The sequence below is a fragment of the Rattus norvegicus genome, chromosome 8 (assembly GCF_036323735.1).
Source record: "Rattus norvegicus strain BN/NHsdMcwi chromosome 8, GRCr8, whole genome shotgun sequence".
NCBI lineage: Eukaryota > Metazoa > Chordata > Mammalia > Rodentia > Muridae > Rattus > Rattus norvegicus.
Genome location: NC_086026.1, coordinates 86961078 through 86979718, shown reverse-complemented (window position 1 = coordinate 86979718; position 18641 = coordinate 86961078). Strand labels below are relative to the sequence as shown.

General features: G+C 40.8%; 1 protein-coding gene across 22 annotated transcripts in view; it reads left to right on the top strand.

Annotated features, from left to right (window-relative positions):
• The window catches only part of Mlip (muscular LMNA-interacting protein), a 269627-nt gene that overhangs the window by 105399 nt on the left and 145587 nt on the right, over window positions 1–18641 (top strand). For 8 of the 22 annotated variants that reach the window (XM_039082516.2, XM_039082521.2, XM_039082524.2 and 5 more), the window contains 2 exons: window positions 7846–7931; window positions 15726–15881. The exons of 3 other annotated variants lie outside the window; for them this stretch is intronic. In XM_039082516.2, coding sequence (XP_038938444.1) covers window positions 7887–7931; window positions 15726–15881 — 201 coding nt within the window. In that variant the 5' untranslated portion in view covers window positions 7846–7886. Of the gene's footprint in view, window positions 1–7845; window positions 7932–15725; window positions 15882–18641 lie in introns of those variants that run through there. 11 more of the 22 variants (XM_039082515.2, XM_039082514.2, XM_063266136.1 and 8 more) reach the window with 2 other exon arrangements.

Genomic DNA, 18641 nt, shown 5'->3' with positions numbered 1-18641 from the left:
ATTTCAATTGTACTCTTGCAAGACATTAGTTAATAATAGATTGATTTGAATTTGGGCCTCATTCTGAACATCATTTCCATCAGCACAGATAATAAATCAATGAAATCAAACATAGAGATCATATATTACCTTAGATTTATTTTTATTTTATGTGCAAAGATGTTTTGCCTGTATGTATGTCTATGTATCATGTGCATGTATGGTGCCCTCTGAGTCCAGAAAAGGGTGTCAGAGTCATTAAAACTCATGTTATAGATAGTCATGAGCTGGGTGCTGGGAATTGAGCCCTCTGAAAGATCAGCCAGTGCTTCTAACTTCTGAGCCATCTCTCCAGCTCTACATTAGATATCTTTTAAGATAAATATTACTTGCTATGAATTTTGGTCCTACATAGATAGCCATAAATTTTGGAATTCTTACCAAAGCTCGTGAAGTTTTATCCTTGGGCGAGCCCTTCTCTACTTTAAAGCTGTGCTTCAAGACATGAATGTTTTTCACAGCTAGGGTTAAACACACAGACACTAAGTGTAACATCTACGAATAGTTGTACGAGCTGATAGTTAGACTTTGACTACCAAGGCTTAAGAAAAATGTTCACTTGCGCTCAATTCTCCTGGGTAGGAACCATGTTCAAAACAAAGTCCTCACGGGCTACGGTTCTGTAATTTATCATATTCTGCCACCTTCCTTATTACTGTTTGGTAAATGAGCATGTCTAAGATAAACTTTAGGAATGGGGAACAAAAGAAAGGCAGCCTGACGCCAGCTTCTGGCAGGCAGGTGCTCGTGTAAATCCTCACACCGGGTGCTGGTCAGCGAGGCCTTGAATCTTCTGGGGCTCATTTTTCTTTCTTGTCTCGTGAACATAATTCTCTTGATTCTTTGCGAGAATCACAACAGATGAAACACTGAATCCCAGGAGCAGCCTCATAAAGCTCACTAAGGGGCATGTCTATGTTTTATATGTAGAGTGAGATCTAGTCTCTGGGTGAGTGTTGGAGTTGGCCAGCGTGTCAAAGCAAAACTGCCAGTGAGGTCTGATTCTGAGCAGGGGAGATTTCCTCACCTCTCTTCATGCCCTGAGGCTCCCCCACACACCACTTTCATGCTGATTCTTCTCCTGTGTTCTTAAAACATCCAAAGCTTTGGCATTTGACATAGGTTATTCTTTTGTATTATATCTTCAACGTGAAAGAAAAAAAAACAATACAGCGATTAACTCCTGTTATCCTGCAGACACTAAGATTCTTGAAGGAACCTCCACCCTCACTCCTTTAGTTAATAAACACGTGCTGGCCTTTGGGAATGACATGCACTATTGTAGGTGCTAGAGGTATTCATGGAACAATAGCAAGAAATTTCCATTGTCTCTGTGAGGATATTCCAACTGGGGAGCCAGATGCTAAAGAATTTGCTGTCCACTATAAAGGCGGGGCAACAAGTGCTACCTAGAAATCCAAGGAAGGAAGGGAGTGTATGCACGGCAGGAGGCTCCTCGAGACCTGTGCTGTCAGGGAAGCCAGAAGGTAATGTGTTATGAAGAGTGACCTGTGTCAGAAATTGCTACTCTCATGACATAACATAAAATATCTGCCTCACGATCGGAGTTCTGGAAAGCTAATCAGAGAGAAGTATCCCGGGAGAAGCTTATGGAAAGGATTCCAAGCAGATGATATAGCATCTTAAGCATCCACCCTACTACATGAAAAATCTCTCCCTTCTTTTTTTCCTTGCTCTCCTTGTGTATGTGTGTGTGTGTGTGTGTGTGTGTGTGTGTGTGTGTGTGTGTATGGTTCTGAGTGTGAGTGTGTACACATACATGTACTGTGGTATGTGGTATATGTGTGAGGTCAGAGGACAATCTTGGCTGTCGGAAACCATACTGATGAATGATTTGGCAGAGAGAGAGAGAGAGAGAGAGAGAGAGAGAGAGAGAGAGAGAGAGAGAGCGAGCGCACAACATGCTCTGATGTAGAATTGGCTTTTTGCCATTGTCTGGGGTCCTCTTTCAAATTTTTCTGTGGATAGGTCATAGTTATTTCATCTGAATATCCAATTGCATAAAAAACTTTGGTCTTAGATTTTAATCAGTTCATAGAAATTCCTGTTACACTTTAATTAAGGAAGCACAGTAATATATTTTTAACCATGAGGAGACTACAAGGGGAAGAGAAGCCATAGCAGTAATGGTAAACACAGGTGCAGCCCATTGCTCAATCTGCACAAAGTTAAGCTTGTGTCTTAGCGGACCCTGCCAGACTGTTGAGATGACATTAGACGTTGTTTGAACTTTGTGTACATGTAGATTTGGATAATCCTGATTTGGATCATTTAGAAACAACTGTCACCCCAGGAGAGAAGAATCCATACTGTTGGCATTTCTCATCAGTAGAGAGGCAAGGTCATCCAGGATGGAAACAGAATCATAACTGAATCCTAGTTGGTCTCTAGGAACAGGACCAGAGAGTGCAAAGCCCAAGAGTGATTCTTTGCCAGGTACAGTCTGAGAGCAGTTTCCCACACAGCCTCCATTCATCTCCTCACACTTGTTTCCCTTTCCTTCACACCTTGTGAAGGCATCTCCTTACCGAGACTATATGCCAGGCTGACAGTAGGGGTTATGTCTCCCAGCGTGTAGAACAGCACAGGTCCTTCACCAGATGTTTATGAAGGTAAGTGAATAGGGGTGCTACTATGTGCATGTGACCAAGCACAGAGTGTCCTTGGCAGGTGAGTCTGTTAAGTCGTAAGTGTCTTGCCAAAGTTTTAGTGGGCTCATCTACTATTTTTGTCAAACTCAATTCTTATATCAGAAAGAGAGATTATTACTTCTCTATGATTTATTTTAAAAGCAGTATCTTAAGGCTTTCAGGTCAGAGGAATTGCATTACTATTTCTTTAGTAAGAAAGGTAAATGAGGTCGGTTTCAGCCATCAACAGTGCTAGATGCTAAAGAGAGTTTGGAATTGAAGTTGCCCGTTGTGAGCTTTAATGCACCATACTTTCTTTTGGAGAAAGATTGTCCACTAGACTAGTTTGTGTTCCTTGGTAGGAGAGAGATCAATGGAAAAGAATGTTTATAAGCTGCTTAAGGTCCCTGGAAAGATCCTAGGTGGTCCTTCTTGATGGAGGGAAAAACAATTATAACCACAGGAGACACTCTACCACCCTCCTCTACTCACGTAAATCATAATATTAGGAACTAGAGGGCTTTTTCTTGCATTTGTTTTTGTTTTTTGTTTGTGTTTTAATTACTTTTATTTTTTTACAGTCCAATCATTACCCACCCTCCCAGTTTGTCCTTCCACAGTTCCTCATCCCATTCCTCCACTCCTCTGTCTCCAAGAGGATGTCCTCTTCCCCCTCTCCCCCACCCAACACCCTCCATCAAGAGAGTGGGCACCTTCCCCACTCTCTGGGGCCTCAAGTCTCTCGAGGGTTAGGTGCATCGTTTCTCACTGAGGCCAGACCAGGTAGTCCTCTGCTGTATATGTGTAGGGAGCCTCGTACCAGCTAGCGTATGCTGCCTGATTGGTGGCTCAGTTTCTGAGAGATCTCAGGGTTCCAGGTTAGTTGAGACTGATGGTCTTCCTATGGGGTTGCCTTCTTCCTCAGCTTCTTCCAGTCTTTCCCTAATTAAACCACAGGTATCCCCAACTTCAGTCCATGGGTTTAGTGTAAGTATCTGCTTCTGTCTCAGTCAGCTGCTTGTTGGGCCTCTCGGAGGGCAGCCATACTAATAGGCTCCTGTAAGCACACCGTACCCTCACTAATCGAGTCAGGCCTTGGAACTTCCTCTTTAGCTCTTGGGGCTGTCACTGGACCCCCTTTCCCTCAGGCTCTTCTCCCTTTTTGTCCCCACAGTTCTTTTAGACAGGAACCGTTCTGGGTCAGAGTTTTTGACTGTGGGATGGCAACTCCATCCCTCCACTTGATGCTCTTTCTACTGGAGTTGGACTCTACAAGTTCCCTCTCCCCTCTGTTGGGAATTCCATCTAAGGTCGCACCCTTTGAGTCCTGAGAGTCTCTGGACTTCCAGGTCTCTGGTACTTTCTAAAGGGTCCCCCCAACCAACCCCAGGTTGCATATTTCCACTCATTCTGCTTGTCCTCAGGGCTTCTCTCCTCTCCCCCAATACCTGATCATGCTCCCCTGTTCCCCTCTCCATTCCTTTTCCCACCTAGGTATCTCCTTCCCTCTGCCTCCCATGATTGCTTTCTTTTCCCTCCCAAGTGGAATTGACACGGGCCCTTCCCTTGGGCTCTTCAGCTTCTTAACCTTCTTGAGTTCTGTGGATTGTATCCTGGATATTCTGTACTTTTTTTGGCTAATATTCGCTTATTAGTGAGAACATACCATGCATGTCTTTTTGAGTCTGAGTTACCTCACTCAGGATGATATTTTCTAGTTCTATCCATTTGCCTACAAAACCCTTGATGTCCTCATTCTTAATAGCTGAATAGTATTCCATTGAGTTAAACAGAAAATTCACCATGGAGGAATCTCGAATGGCCAAGAAACACTTAAAGAAATGTTCGAAGTCCTTAGTGATCAGGGAAAATCGAACAAAATGATCCTGAGATTCCACCTCACACCAATCTAAATGGCTAAGATCAAAAACAAAACAAAACAAAACAAAACAAAACTCAGGCGACAGCACGTGTTGGAGAGAATGTGGAGAGAGAGGAACACTCCTCCATTGCTGGTGGGATTGCAAACTGGCACAACCACTCTGGAAATTAATCTGTAGGCTCCTCAGAAAATTAGAAATAGATCTACCTGAAGACCCAGTTATCTCCCTCTTGGACATATACCCAAAAGATGTTCTATCATACCACAGGGGCACATGCTCTACTATGTTCATAGCAGCCTTATCTGTGATAGCCAGAAGCTGGAAACAAATCAGATGTCCCACAGTGGAAGAATGGTTATATATTTTTTTTAAAACTCAGGGACCATCATCATTTGCTGGCCAAGTGAGAATGGTTTCTTTAGAAATTATTCTAGACTCCTGTGCTCTTTGCAGCTATAAGTATAACTAACCAGATGGCTGACAAATGTTGCTGCGGTGCATGACTTTTAAGTTTTTATTTTAGGTAAAAATTATGACTTCTGTCACCGAAATAGTTGTAACAGCAACGATTATTTTTAATGAAACAGTAAATGAAAATTACAAGAGAAAAATTGCTAAAAGATAGACAAAAATCACCAGTTGACAGGTTAGCTGTTTCTAATGCTACAAAGCGCTTCAAGAAAAGCTTTGGATACAGCTAAAGACAGAGGCTAAAATGTTTCCTTTTCCAAATTCCTGTTAAATTGCTCTCCTTGCTTTATGTTTGGAGAAGAGAATGGCCACAAGAAAAGACCAGAGGGGGAAAGCACGGTGACATACAGGACAAGAGCAATGGAGTTGTCAAATTCTTTTAGAACAAATGGAGTCATTGACAAAACACTGTACATCACTGGCCCAGGATCCACAGACTAGATAGACTTCAGAGACGCACGTGCTTAAGGCTTGATGGCAGATACTCTTTGAGGTTTTGTTCATCACACAGAAGTACACATATCCATCTCTGAATCCTTATCGAATGCTGCATAAAGTTAAAATGCCTTGATTCAAAGTCTTTGATAATCTAGATTTGACCTACTTTTCTGATCTTATGAGCCTTTATTCTCTCTAATGTTATTTATAAGGTTAAAGTACCACAAAGTCATGAAAAGTAACATACAACGGATACATGGGCTTCCTAAACTGAATCTTACTGTAAGATTCTACACAGCAGTGCCTTACTTACTCACATACACAGGGTAGACATTCAGAAGAGCTCAGTTCTTCCAGCCAATCTTCTGACTTGTGCTTGTCTATTCCCGCCACTCACTTCTCTTACTGATCTAACGAGGGCTCCCCTAAATCTTTTCTGCTGGCTAGATAAGCTCTTTTAGACCCAACAGGACATTGCTGTCCAATTTGGCTTCCCCATTCCAAGGGTAGCCAAATTCTTGCAATTATTTCACGGCACAGCGTCTGTGATCTTGTGGCTCTAAGAACTGCCAGGAGAACACCACTGTACTGTTTGGCTTTCATCAACTTGACACAAACTGAAATCACCAGGGAAGAGACAAATTTCAATTGGAGAAGTGTTTCCATTATATTATCCTGCAGATAGGTCTGTATGGCATTTTTTGATTGTGTATTGATATGAGAAGGTCCAGCCCACTGGGAGGGGTGTCATCCCTGGGCAGGTCCTGGGAGGTATAAGAAAGTTAGTTGCATGTGATCCTGGAAGCAGGTCAGTAAGCAGTGCTCCGCCATGATGCCTGCCTTGAGGTCCCTCAGTGGTGGACTGTGATTGGGATGTGCAAGCCAAATAACCTTCTTCATCTTCAAGTTGCTTTTGCCCATGATGCTTAGCAGAGCAACAGAGAAGTGAAGCAGGAGAGCAACATACCAGCAACAGGATACAACCCAGGAGCTCACTGAGAATGCAGGCGTGGTGAATCCACTGCTGGACCCCTCAGGCAGAAACTACATTTCTAAAGGTGCTGCAGATGGTGAAGTGCGCGGTGACATTCAAGAACGATAGGATGGGCGTTCTTCTTAGAACCTTCCTCTCTTTGTATCTCTGTTATTTATGTGACAGATTTATCTATATTCTCGGCAAGAATGAAAGGTTTTGGCATTGGATACACATTACCTCCTATGTCAGAAGAATGTGTTTTAGTGACATAACAGCAGGTACGTTTAGAGGTTTGGCCCTTTCCTAGGTCAAGTGTTATTGGCAATAGTTTCCCTGCTTCTTAGTAGAATCACTTTGAGTCATTATTGAGTTCATGGTTGCCCTACGTTCAGGCTCTTGACAATGTTGAAAACATTAAATGCTGTAACTGTACGTGAAATAAAGCCTTCGTTTCGCATAGCATTCAGCTCCCTCCACACTATGTCTTCCAGTGCTTATGCACAACTATAGATAATATAGGTTTGTAAAAAAAAATAATCAATGCTTAGAGAATAGAAACACTGAAAGCTGATGACCACAGTCCATCTCAGGAGAAATATTTGTGACTCGTTCACAGGTGGGCAGGACAGTCACTGTCTTCCAGACACAGCAGCAGAAGGGGATTTTGTTTTGACAGCTATTTGCTAACAATCTTTTTTGAGAGCAACTTTTATACAACAGCAGAATTTGAGTCACTCGGATGCCCCTGTATCACAGACTGCCGTTCACATGCCAAGGACTTGTCATTGAAATGATTGGCTTCCCGAAATGATCACTGTGTTTTCCAGTTCTTTATTTAGACACTGTGTTTGCATGTGTTTGTGCCTCTAAATGTTCTCTGTGAGCGTGGTCAACTAATCACTGAAACTGGCAGATGCTGGGGCCCTTCAATCAGCTTCTCATTGCTGTCCAATCTGGCTTCTCCCTTCCTTTCACAGAATACATAATTGGACTGCAAGCCTGAAAGGAAAAGAGGGCAAACACATAGAGGTAGCAATTTTTCACTTTCACTGATCCCATTTTAGCAGTCAGTGTGACCCCTCGTGAAGTTCCAAAAGTAAAATTGTCAAAACAAAATCCTTTGGAGCTGAAAAATATTCAACTCGGAGAAGCATCTGCTCTGTCTTCTTTTAGATTCCTCCTTCCCCCCAACCTGTGAGTGAGTGAGTGAGTGTGTGTGTGTGTGTGTGTGTGTGTGTGTGCGCGCGTGCGTGCATTCGCGAGCATATGCATGTGGGTGCATGTGTGTGTGTGTGTGTGTGTGTGTGTGTGTGTGCGTGCAGTGCGTGTGCCTGTGTTGTTTTAGTAACAGGCTCTCTTCCCACCTCAGTCATTGGTTTGCTTTCAGAACAGGGGCTTCTGAGTGACTGCAGGAACAATTACTTCCAAATGACCTCCTGCGTCTTAGCGGGGAGCATTGAGACCACACCCAAGGTAAAAAGAAGTCTTTGCTTAATGCTGTCAGTAACTTTTAAAGGCACCATGTTCTGGTATATGCCGGAGGGTGTGAGGGCGAGCTACCCGGGTGCTGATAAATTTGTCTGTGTTGTCGAAATGAGATGTTATCTATAGTTAGAGAAACGGGCAACCGATAAAGACAAAACTGCTTGTTGGGCAGAGAAAATGCCAAGGATTGTGCTTGGCGCAGAGTTAATGTTAGAATTCTCGTTGTGGCTTGTCTTAGTAAGAGGCTGGTGGCCCTCTGTGCTGCGGGTGTCAACATGGTGGTGTGTGGGGGGCACTTTTAGGGAAAGAGAAGAAACAAAAGCACACAACCTGAAGCTGAGCAAAGGAGCGCACAGCCCGTGAGGCATTGGTGAAAACATCGCTCACATTATAGCCTGTGCGGTGAGAAGGGGGTCAGTCTTATAAATTTGGGGTATCTCAAGTCAAATTTTGGATACTATTTTAATCCATTTAGTTCTTATTTCTGTTATTAAAATAGTTTCCCAAGATCAGACATTTAAGTGGCATTGGCAGCTGAAAGTGTTAATTGCCAATTAAGAAGCGAATGCTGTTAACTCCCATTCGCTTCTGCTTTGTTGGAAAATGATTTTTTTTTTGTCACCATAGCGATTCATTTTGGGGCTCCGTTAGATCTGCTACACAGTGTGCAGCAAATGGTAAATGGCTTTCTTCTTCTGCTTTTCTTTTTTCAGAACAAGGGATTTATCAGTCTCCTGGCTAACATAGTTCTTTAGAATATTCCGTGGTGTGGTTAGTGTAGCTTCAAACCCTGTTCCACCAAAAGGTCCTTTCAAGTGAACTTTAGATTTCTGCTAAGACACAACACAGGTGCTAGATAAATATGGTGAAAGAGCTTGGTGCTGACTTTGTAGTGCTTTCTTGAAAGTTAACATCAAAGGGCTGCCCTTTTCCTGAGATTCTGGCAATGTGCATATATGGACAGGAATTAACTTCTGAATTTATTTCTACTTAGTAGTAACTCAGGAAGGTAAGCCTTTAAGTTCTTTAGATTTTAGATTACATACAATATATATCATATATCATATAGTATTTGCTCAACTAAAATAAGGAAGTAGAATTGCTTCCCCACATTGATGTAGATATTTCACTTAGGGCATGGAGGTAACCATAAAGTTGAAGGCAACTACCTTGCTTTTGCTCAGTGGCTGTCTTTCTCATCCTGTGTTCATGTTTAAGAATCTCCATCTTACTATGATAAGAGCACATCTTGTTCACCCATGTACTGGCTGCCTTTTTATGTTTTGTTTTGTGCACTGAAATTATAGCTACCAAATTTTAAAAGGACTATAGGTGTAAAGATTCACTAATAGAATTTTGTACTTTAGGGATTTAAAACAAGTTTAATTGGACACTTGTGCAAGGCATTTGGGGAAGTAAGTTTTGATCACTGTATATGCTTTAGACGGTATGGCTACTTGCAGTTTATTGAGGATCGATGGGTTTTTGTACCCGTGGGCTATACTGAAATCTTTCATATAAAAAACTATTTAATTTCCTTTGGATAATCTTCAGGGAGACCAAGTCATTTCATGGGAAAATGAGGGTAAGACTAAGCACCTGGAAGTGAGGTCAACATATCATCCCTTCTTTCTTAATAACTATCAAATGACTATTTTTGTCCAAAGGAGAAGACAGAATAAATAGATAGTTATCTAGTGTAGTTGCCAAAGACCCATCAAAAGCAACCTAAGAGTGGAATGGTTTATTCTGGCTTATGGGTTGAGTGTGTCGTTGAACATGCTCAGAGAAGCAAGGCAGCTGGAGTATGAAGCAGCCTGCTAAACTGTACTGTCTGTCAGTCAGGAAGCAGAAAGATGGATGCTGCCACTATGGCTTCTTTTATCTTGTGTTTTACCTGGAACCCCAGTCCATTGGCTTTGCTGCCCACATTCAGGTGGGTCCTCTTCCTTTATCAGTTAAGCCTTTCCGGAGGCACTCCCATAGTCCCACCCATAGTGTGTCTCCTAAGAGATTTCATGATCCAATCAAACTGACAATGAATCTTAACTACTGAGTATTCAGTGGTAGCCCTCTCCACATCACTCTCCATCCCAGAAGGACATTGACAGGATTAACTATGTAAGAAAACCTCCCTAGGAAAACCTGGGAAGTCCGTAGCATTATGTGTTGTTGATCAGCCTAATGGCCTTTCCCAGCCCAGTAAGGGATCTAACCTTTCTTCCTACTAAGGAAAAAACGTGAAGTGCTACTTTCAGATGATGAGCTACTGCTCGTGAACTCTGACACAGATATCGTAAAGAGATGACAAATAAGTTTCAATTTTTATTTATTTTATTTTTTTATACTTTGTTCATTTTATTTCCCTTCTCCAACTCTTTCAAGATATTTCCCATTTCTACCCACACAATTTCATAAACTTTCTCTCAAAAAAAAAAGAGAAAAGGAAAGGAAAGAAAAGAAAAGAAAGTCAGGAATGAAGGGAAGAAGGAAAAGGAAGATCGGGAACGAAGAAGTAAGAAAAGCCTATTTACTGGTGAGAATTAGGTGTTGAAGCTATCTAGCCTCGCTGTGTTAGAGTCAGTGTGATTTTAGCTGTAGTAGTATTTCTTTTATGAAATTAGGTGCCCTTGCATTTGGTACATAGTTACTTGTAATTATCCTAATCTCTTATTTAATTTTTTCCTTTAATGTGTATGCATTGTCCTTTCCTATCTCTTCTGATTAGCTTTGTTTGATGTCTATTTTGTAAGATATTAAAAGAACCACATTTGATTTCATCTTGGATTCATCTGCTTAGAATAACTTTTTCCATCCTTTTACCCAAGGTGAGGTCTATCCTTAATGGTGAGATGTGTTTCTTGGAAGAAGTAAACAGATGGATTTTGCTTTCCAATATAATCTGATATTTTGTGTTCTTTTACTGAGGCATTGAGATGGTTGATACTGAGAATTATTTCTGATCAGGTTTATTAATTCCTATTATTTTGTTGTGGATTTTTTGTTTTTGTTTTGAACTCATTTGGTTGTGTGTTCTGGGATTATTTATTCCTTGAGTATAGTTAACATTCTCCTCAGACTGAAGTTTCCTTCTAGTGCCTCATGTAGAGTTAAATTGCCGAAAAGGAATTTCTTAGCTTTGATTTTATCATGAAATATTTTCTCTCTCCTTTGATTGTGACCAATAGTTTTGCTGGATATAGCGGTTTGGCTGGCATTTGTGGCATTTCAGAGCTTGTAGAGCAATTTCCAGGTTATTTTCACTTTCAGAGTCTCCATTGATATGCCAGCTGTTATTCTAACATACCTGCCTTTATATGTCTTAGTATTTTTTCCTGCAGCTTTTAATATTCTTTTTTGTTCTTTACAATTAATATTTTGATTATTATGCATCACAAAGATTTTTTTCTTGTCTTGACTTTTTGATGTTGTATATACCTCTTGCTCCTTGATAGACATCTCTTTAGATTTGGGGATTTTTCTTCTATGATATTTAAAAATAATTTCTTTGCCTTTGACCTTAGTTTCTTCTTTATCCATCCCTATTGTTTGTAGATTTGATCTTTTCATAAAGAATTTTCTTTTACCTAGACTTCTTTTCTTCTTTTTTTTTCTTGATTTAACCTTCTTTTGATGGAGCTATCCATTTTTCCTTTTCTTGTCCTCAAAACCTAAAATTCTCTCTTCTATTTCACCTAATCTGTTGATAAGTCTTTTTCTTTGAACTTACTGTTTGATTTCTTGAGCTTTCCCATTTAAGTTTTATTTCAGTTTTGCTTTTCTTTAGTGATTATATTTCTTTGCTAAATTCTATTTTTATATTGTAATCACTTTTATTATTCATTCAACTGTTTGTCTATATTCCCAAGCCTTCATATTCTCTTTAAAGTCCTTTAACATATTCACAATTGCTATTTTGAAGTTCTTGTCTTATCCTTCAGTTCAATTCCCCTTTCATTGGTACATTACATCAGGGGTGTGGGATCCTGGAGGAGGCATATTGCCTTGGCTGTTTATCTTATGTTTTTGCTCTGGTATCTAAGCATTTGGAGTTAAAAATTCTATGGTATTTCTTGGTATTGATATCTGGTTACTTCTTTGCTGTGTATCTGGATCATTGCTGGTACCCTAATCTTCTTGTGGAGCTGCTGAATGATTCTTCTTTTTCAGTTCTGAAGCCACTCTTGAGTTTCAGGGTATTAGTTACACCATGGTTGTCAGGTTAGCTGACAGCAGAGAGTAAGGTGGGGAAAATGATTCTTGGGAATCTCTACCTGGAGTTCTGCCTAGAACTCTGGGCTCTGACTCCAATTAAGATTGGTGCAGTATGGATCACGGAAGAGCAAAGGGCTAATGACAAAGAAGAGCCTATTAAAAAGTAAAAGCTGAATCAGAAGGGTATATTCATATACTTTACATGCCCCAAAGAATAAATGTTGTATTCACATGTGTGCATCAGTTACCAGAACATTATATCACATGATAAATAGTGCCAAGTAGTTTAGATCTTTCAAGAACATGGGGAACGTCTAACAGGGATATCCAGTTTTCTCTATTTGATTCGCACTCACAGAGAATATCTCTAATCAATAATCTAATGCCCATGTTGTCAGTTCCAGAGACATTCTGGACCTCATTTCCCGACTTTTTCATATTTGTACCATCATGCTGTCCTTTGGTCCTGCCATCTCTGCTGTCACTCCACTCTGCATAGCTTCCCTTTGCACAGAGCTAGCCCTGACCTCCTTTACTTCATATTTATTTGCCCTTCACATGTTTTGTGCCTTCCTCTAAGATCATCTTCCCAAAGTCAAAGCCCAACCTCCACAGTCATACAGAACTTCTATACTATTATTTTTGTGGGAATACCTCTTTTCTAGAGTAAAATATGGCGTTTAAGATGATCATAATAGAGCATATGCAGTTACTATGGAAGATTCAGGTGCTTAGGTAGTTTTCTTTTTAACTCTCATGTACTACAAAAAGTGTTTAGTGGTCTTTCACGACTAGATCCAGATTACAAATTTTAGCACATTAATGCACAACAGATAGATGCCCTAAGGTTGTTACTGTGCTCAAAACAAATACAAAAGACAAGACTACTCCTCTCACAAAGGTAAAAGCTTCTAAAGTCAGGATATAACATGTGGATCAACATCGAAGAAATAAGATAACTTACAAAATCGTTTGGAGTACTGGGGACAATTTGAATGTGATGCATGAAAGTGGCATTGTAGTTATATAGAAGAAAAGCCTGCTGTAAGTAGGTGACCTCAGAATAAATGAATATTTAGTGATAAAAACGTGTTAAAATTCATGCATGCGTGAATTCAGATAGAACCTTGTTTTCCATCTGAAAATGATGATATCCGTGTAACACATGGTCTCATAGAAGGTAACGTAGGTCTAGCTTTCCTCTGGGCTGGCTAGATTGCTAGTCTTTCCAACTTACAATTGAGTAGCTCCTTCTAGGTGTTCTCAAGCATCTTTCAATTTTCCCCTCTAGTCCTTCATTTTAAAAATAATTTAGGTTATGTATATATGTCTATGTGCCTGTGTATTCTTTTTTTTTTTTTTCGGAGCTGAGGACCAAACCCAGGGCCTTGCGCTCCCTAGGCAAGCACTCTACCGCTGAGCTAAATCCCCAACCCCGTGCCTGTGTATTCTATGTATGTGTGAACATAGGTACCTTGGAGTCTAGATGAGGGTGTTGGTTCCCCTGGAGTTCCAGGCTGTTGAGAGCTGGAATCCTAACTCAGATCTCTGCAAGAGGAGTATGTTCTTAGACACTGAGACCTCTCTCATCCCCTCTGGTTTTTAACTCTATCCTCAAACCACTTCAAAATATTGAGTTTCTTATTTCAGTGAATGAACTCTCATTTTCTGTAGTTATTTAGCTAAATGGTTTTGTACTTATTTAAAAGGTCTATATTATTTTTGTGCATGGTCTTCTTTCTACAAAACCTGATAGAAACTCTTAATAGTATTTATAGAAATTCTATAAATTTTGCATATTTATGTATTACTACCTCTCGCCATTGGCTCACACATTCATGACAGCAGAAATGTTTTCCATTGTTAAATTGCCAGTATCTATTAGACTTTGTTGAATAAGCAAAGAGTAAGGCAATGTGCCCAAGTGAGTGCCAACTGTAGTAGAGGCCTCACAGCATGGCTGATGAGCATGGAGGAGGACGTATGTTGAGGTGAGGGGTGGGGAAAGGTATGGGATTCAGGGCCCTGGAAGCACAGGTCCTTTAGCTCTGTGTATAGATCCTCTTCTATTTGCAAGTAGTGTGCCAACTCTTTCCTCCTCAGTACTGTAGCTGTCCTCCTGGGCTGCAAAAGCAAGCACTTTAAGGAAACTACTTCTAAATGAATTAAGTATAAATAAATGAGAAGCCACATCTGTAGGCATAAATATTTTGCATCCTACTTTTAATAAGGGTTCAAGCTCTCCTCTATCCAACTACCCAACAGAGTAGTGGAAGAAAAAAGTTATTACGATATGTGGGAAACTATTGCCTTTTGGCAATAGTTCTTTCGGGGCAAGCTCAATCTTCTTTGGCAGCAGTTCAGTCATAGAAAACACCACACATGACTTAGCAGCTGCAGACCCGTCCTCTAGGCAGGCAGACACTAGACAAGAACACCAACAGGCCTGAGGTGAGGCTTCAGAAGCGGCAAGCTACCACAGGAACCTCACCAACAGTTCTTAGATGAGTTTCTCTCACTGTCAGAGTTATCACAAGTTGAGCTCAGTTATGTAAGGTGGACCAATACATGTGTGTGGTTAGAGAACAGCGAGGTGGAGCAAATCAAACCGATGTTCAATGCTTGTCTTCCACTGTTTATGGGGTCATATTTATACTCCTCCATCCTGGTTCTTTCACATGTTTGCTTTGTCAAAACATCCTGTCACCCATGCCTGCTCCAGCAAAACATCTTCTCACCCGTATCTGCCTCAGGAAAACATTCTTTCATGTGTTTGCTTTAACAAGACATCGTTTCACCTGTGTGCCCCAGCCAAACATCATTTGACGTAACTGACTTTCCAAAGATACTAGAAGTTTCTGCTATACACATCCTTTAGAGCAGGTGCTGCTATTCTGACAGGTATCTTTCACTTTTAGATCCACACCTTAGCATGGGTATGATGCATATTGGAATTTTCTTGCACACCTGTTATTCCTAAGTCAATATTCTGAGCCTGTTACCTTGGGGTTAAATGGATAGATGTCACATTTGAAGCAGACCATGTTCTGTGGTTAGAATGATCTCTCTTCACACAATAGTGACTCAGTGAGCCTTGACTGAATGGCTTTCCAGGCTGCTGCTTTGTGCTGCTCACCCTGTTCTCCCCCATCCTCTTCTGTCACCCAACACACACACAGCTGGACAACTCTAGGGCAGACTGCTTTCCTCACTATGGTCATTTTGTTTGTTTGTTTGTTGGTTTTCTTGAGATAGGGTTCCTCTGTGTAGCCTTGGCTGTACTGGAGCTTCCTCTGTAGACCAGGCTGACCTTGAACTCATAGTAATCCGTGTGCTTCTGCCTCTGAGTACTGGGACTCGAGGCCTGCCTGGCCTGCTGTGGTAGTTTTAAAGGGGGTTCTCATGTGCTATGGATATTCTTATGTGAATTTTATTTGCATCAGTACAGGTCATCACACAGCAGCAGGCAATTTATCAAAGTGAATGAGATAAATATGGAACATGGAGAATAAAGTCAAGATAAACCTTTGACAAGGATGACAGTCTAATTTATTACATATCTCATAGGTCTCTCCTGGAGATTCTGAAGCCAAACCTCTGATCTTCACATTTGTCCCCACTCTCAGAAGACTACCAACCCACATTCAGTTGGCTGACACTTCTAAATTCCTTGTTAAAATTCCTGAGGAACCAACTGATAAGAATCCAGAAACTGTAAATAGGGTAGGATTATTTTTTTTCTTTTAAAATACCGAATGACATTCTAAAATTATCCATAATAATGACTTGGAAATTTGTATCAATGTGTATTTATTTCCTCTGTGTAAAATAAGATGATTGTGAAATCTGGAATGGTTAAAAGTGTGGTCAGGAGGGCTGAGGGTTTAGCTGTACAGTGGAGAATGAGCTTAGCCTGAGATTCATCTCCAGGACGCCTTCTGCTCGCACGTGTATAATCTATGTGCATTTAGCCTTAGTGACGTCAGCTCTCAAAACACATTTCATCACTCTCAACACCTCTGAGTGGCTGTTTTGTCATCTACTACCAATAGGACAACTTTTGCCTCCCGGGGCCTTCCCCCAAAGTATCTGAAAACCAACCAAACCAGATAAAAACCAAAAATCATTAACTACTGCAATTCACTCTGAAAGGAAATCCAAGAGAAACCAGCAGGATGTGATGCTTTTACGTGTGGCGAATAAATAATTCACACTGGGACAGTTCTGGGAACATTGGCATGCTGTATTTTGCTGCTAGGACTTTTATTTCTTTATACATTGGATGGAAGCCCCTTACCTATACTCATAAAAACTGATCAAATGTATTTTAAAGTATTAAAAAGAAAAAAGCTATACAGAAAAAATAATTGGGAAAAAATAACCTGATACCTGACAAAGAAAAAGATAATAATAATCCTACCATATGTCCTTGACGTCATAATTATATTAAGTACATGATTCAATTGAAATCTTACTGTTTGAATATTAGGTAAATCTTACTGTTTGAATATTAGGTAACAAAGTACACTATAAAGCTGTATGTGTAACAGGCCAGTACTAGAAATGGAAGGGCATGAAGTAAAGGGTCTTGCAAATAGGGAAGAAAGTAAGGGGGTGCACTAGGGGAGTGGGGGGCATGGGAGCAGGGAAGAGGGTATGATATAGTTCTAGTGTGGTGAAAACTGTCAAAAATAAAATATGCATGTAGGAAAATGTCACAGTAAAACACTTTGCTTTGAATATTTAATATGCATTAATCAATATTAAAAATTCATTTTGGAGCAAAAGTTGTCTTTTTAAAATATATTCCAATATCATTTTATTTATTATTGCAATGAGTATGAGATAGGGAACTTGGTGTTGTTTTGTTATTCAATTAAGCGGAGGGGTTGGACTAATATGGTTTACTTTGTATATATGAAAAATTCTTATTTACAATGTAGCAAGATTTTCATGGTGCTAGAATTGTGGTGTATTTCAAAGACTAAGGGAGTCAAGTCATTTCAGGGCAATCTGGAATACATCAGGCTCTTCTGGGAAGTTTCTCCTCAGTAGTATCCCATTCTAGGGAATGTAGTAATAGGTTCTTTCTTTATTAGTCTTCTAAACCCTGTAGCTCTATGATTCAGTCTTGGCTGCAGACTCTAAAGCTTCCCAGGATGATACTATTCATCTGTGGATTGCATATACATACATACATACATTCATACATACATACATACATACATATATATAATATTATATAACATATCTAATATTCAAAGGTTAAAATTTATATAAAATGATGTACTTATTATAATTATAACTTTGTCAGTGACAACACACACATATATAGATAGATATAGAGATAGATAAATATCACCAAGTATCTAAAAGCTTAAGATTTTCCTTCTTAGGTTTTAAACAATTTGGTATTAAAGGAGGTCATTCTTCATTTATATAATCAACAATTCCTTGACATATATTCCCAGTGAATAATAACAACCCTCAGGACCTGCTAATTATTGAGAAGATCTGAAGGCAAAGACAGAAAGAGAGTGTGGTGAAACCCGACGTAGTGGTAAATGCTATGAAATGCATCAGAGTAAAGAACCGAGAAAAACACCGAATGTCACGCCAGACAAATTCACCTGTGTCATTTAGACTGTGTCAGTACTGGGAGCAGCTACACAATGTGGGGTGGGAACATAAATTACCTCCTCAATTCCTTTGTGCTTACTCAACTTTTGACTTCTTTCTTTATACATGCAATGCATACATGTTAGCACATGTCAACCCCATAGTTGAACTTGTTAATGTTTAGTGGCTTATTCTTTTTTTAACTAATATGAACATTATAGAAAATACCTTTAGGCAGCAGCTCTCTGCTCCCAGACCCGGTGAGAGAGAGACCCAACCACCTGGTCAGGTGGGCACTCCTGAGGCTGCAGAGCGGAAGAGACCACCAACTCTGCTCACCCCTGCCCACATCCCTGGCCCAAGAGGAAACTGTATAAGGCCTCTGGGCTCCCGTGGGGGAGGGCCCAGGAGCGGCAGGACCCCTGTCCCTGAGACACCGCCGGAACCTGAAAGAAACAGACCGGATAAACAGTTCTCTGCACCCAAATCCCGTGGGAGGGAGAGCTAAACCTTCAGAGAGGCAGACAAGCCTGAGAAACCAGAAGTGACTGCTCCCTGCACACACATCTCGGACGCCAGAGGAAAAAGCCAAAGACCATCTGGAACCCTGGTGCACTGAAGCTCCCGGAAGGGGCGGCACAGGTCTTCCTGGTTGCTGCCGCTGCAGAGAGCCCGTGGGGAGCACCCCACGAGCGAACCTGAGCCTCAGGACCACAGGTAAGACCAAATTTTCTGCTGCAAGAAAGCTGCCTGGTGAGCTTGGGACACAGGAAAGCAGAATTTCTCTAGGACCGGGCACGTTCTGTGTTTACCGGAAGTCCCACACCCGCGGATCCCGGCCCGCAGCAGCTCTCTGCTCCCAGA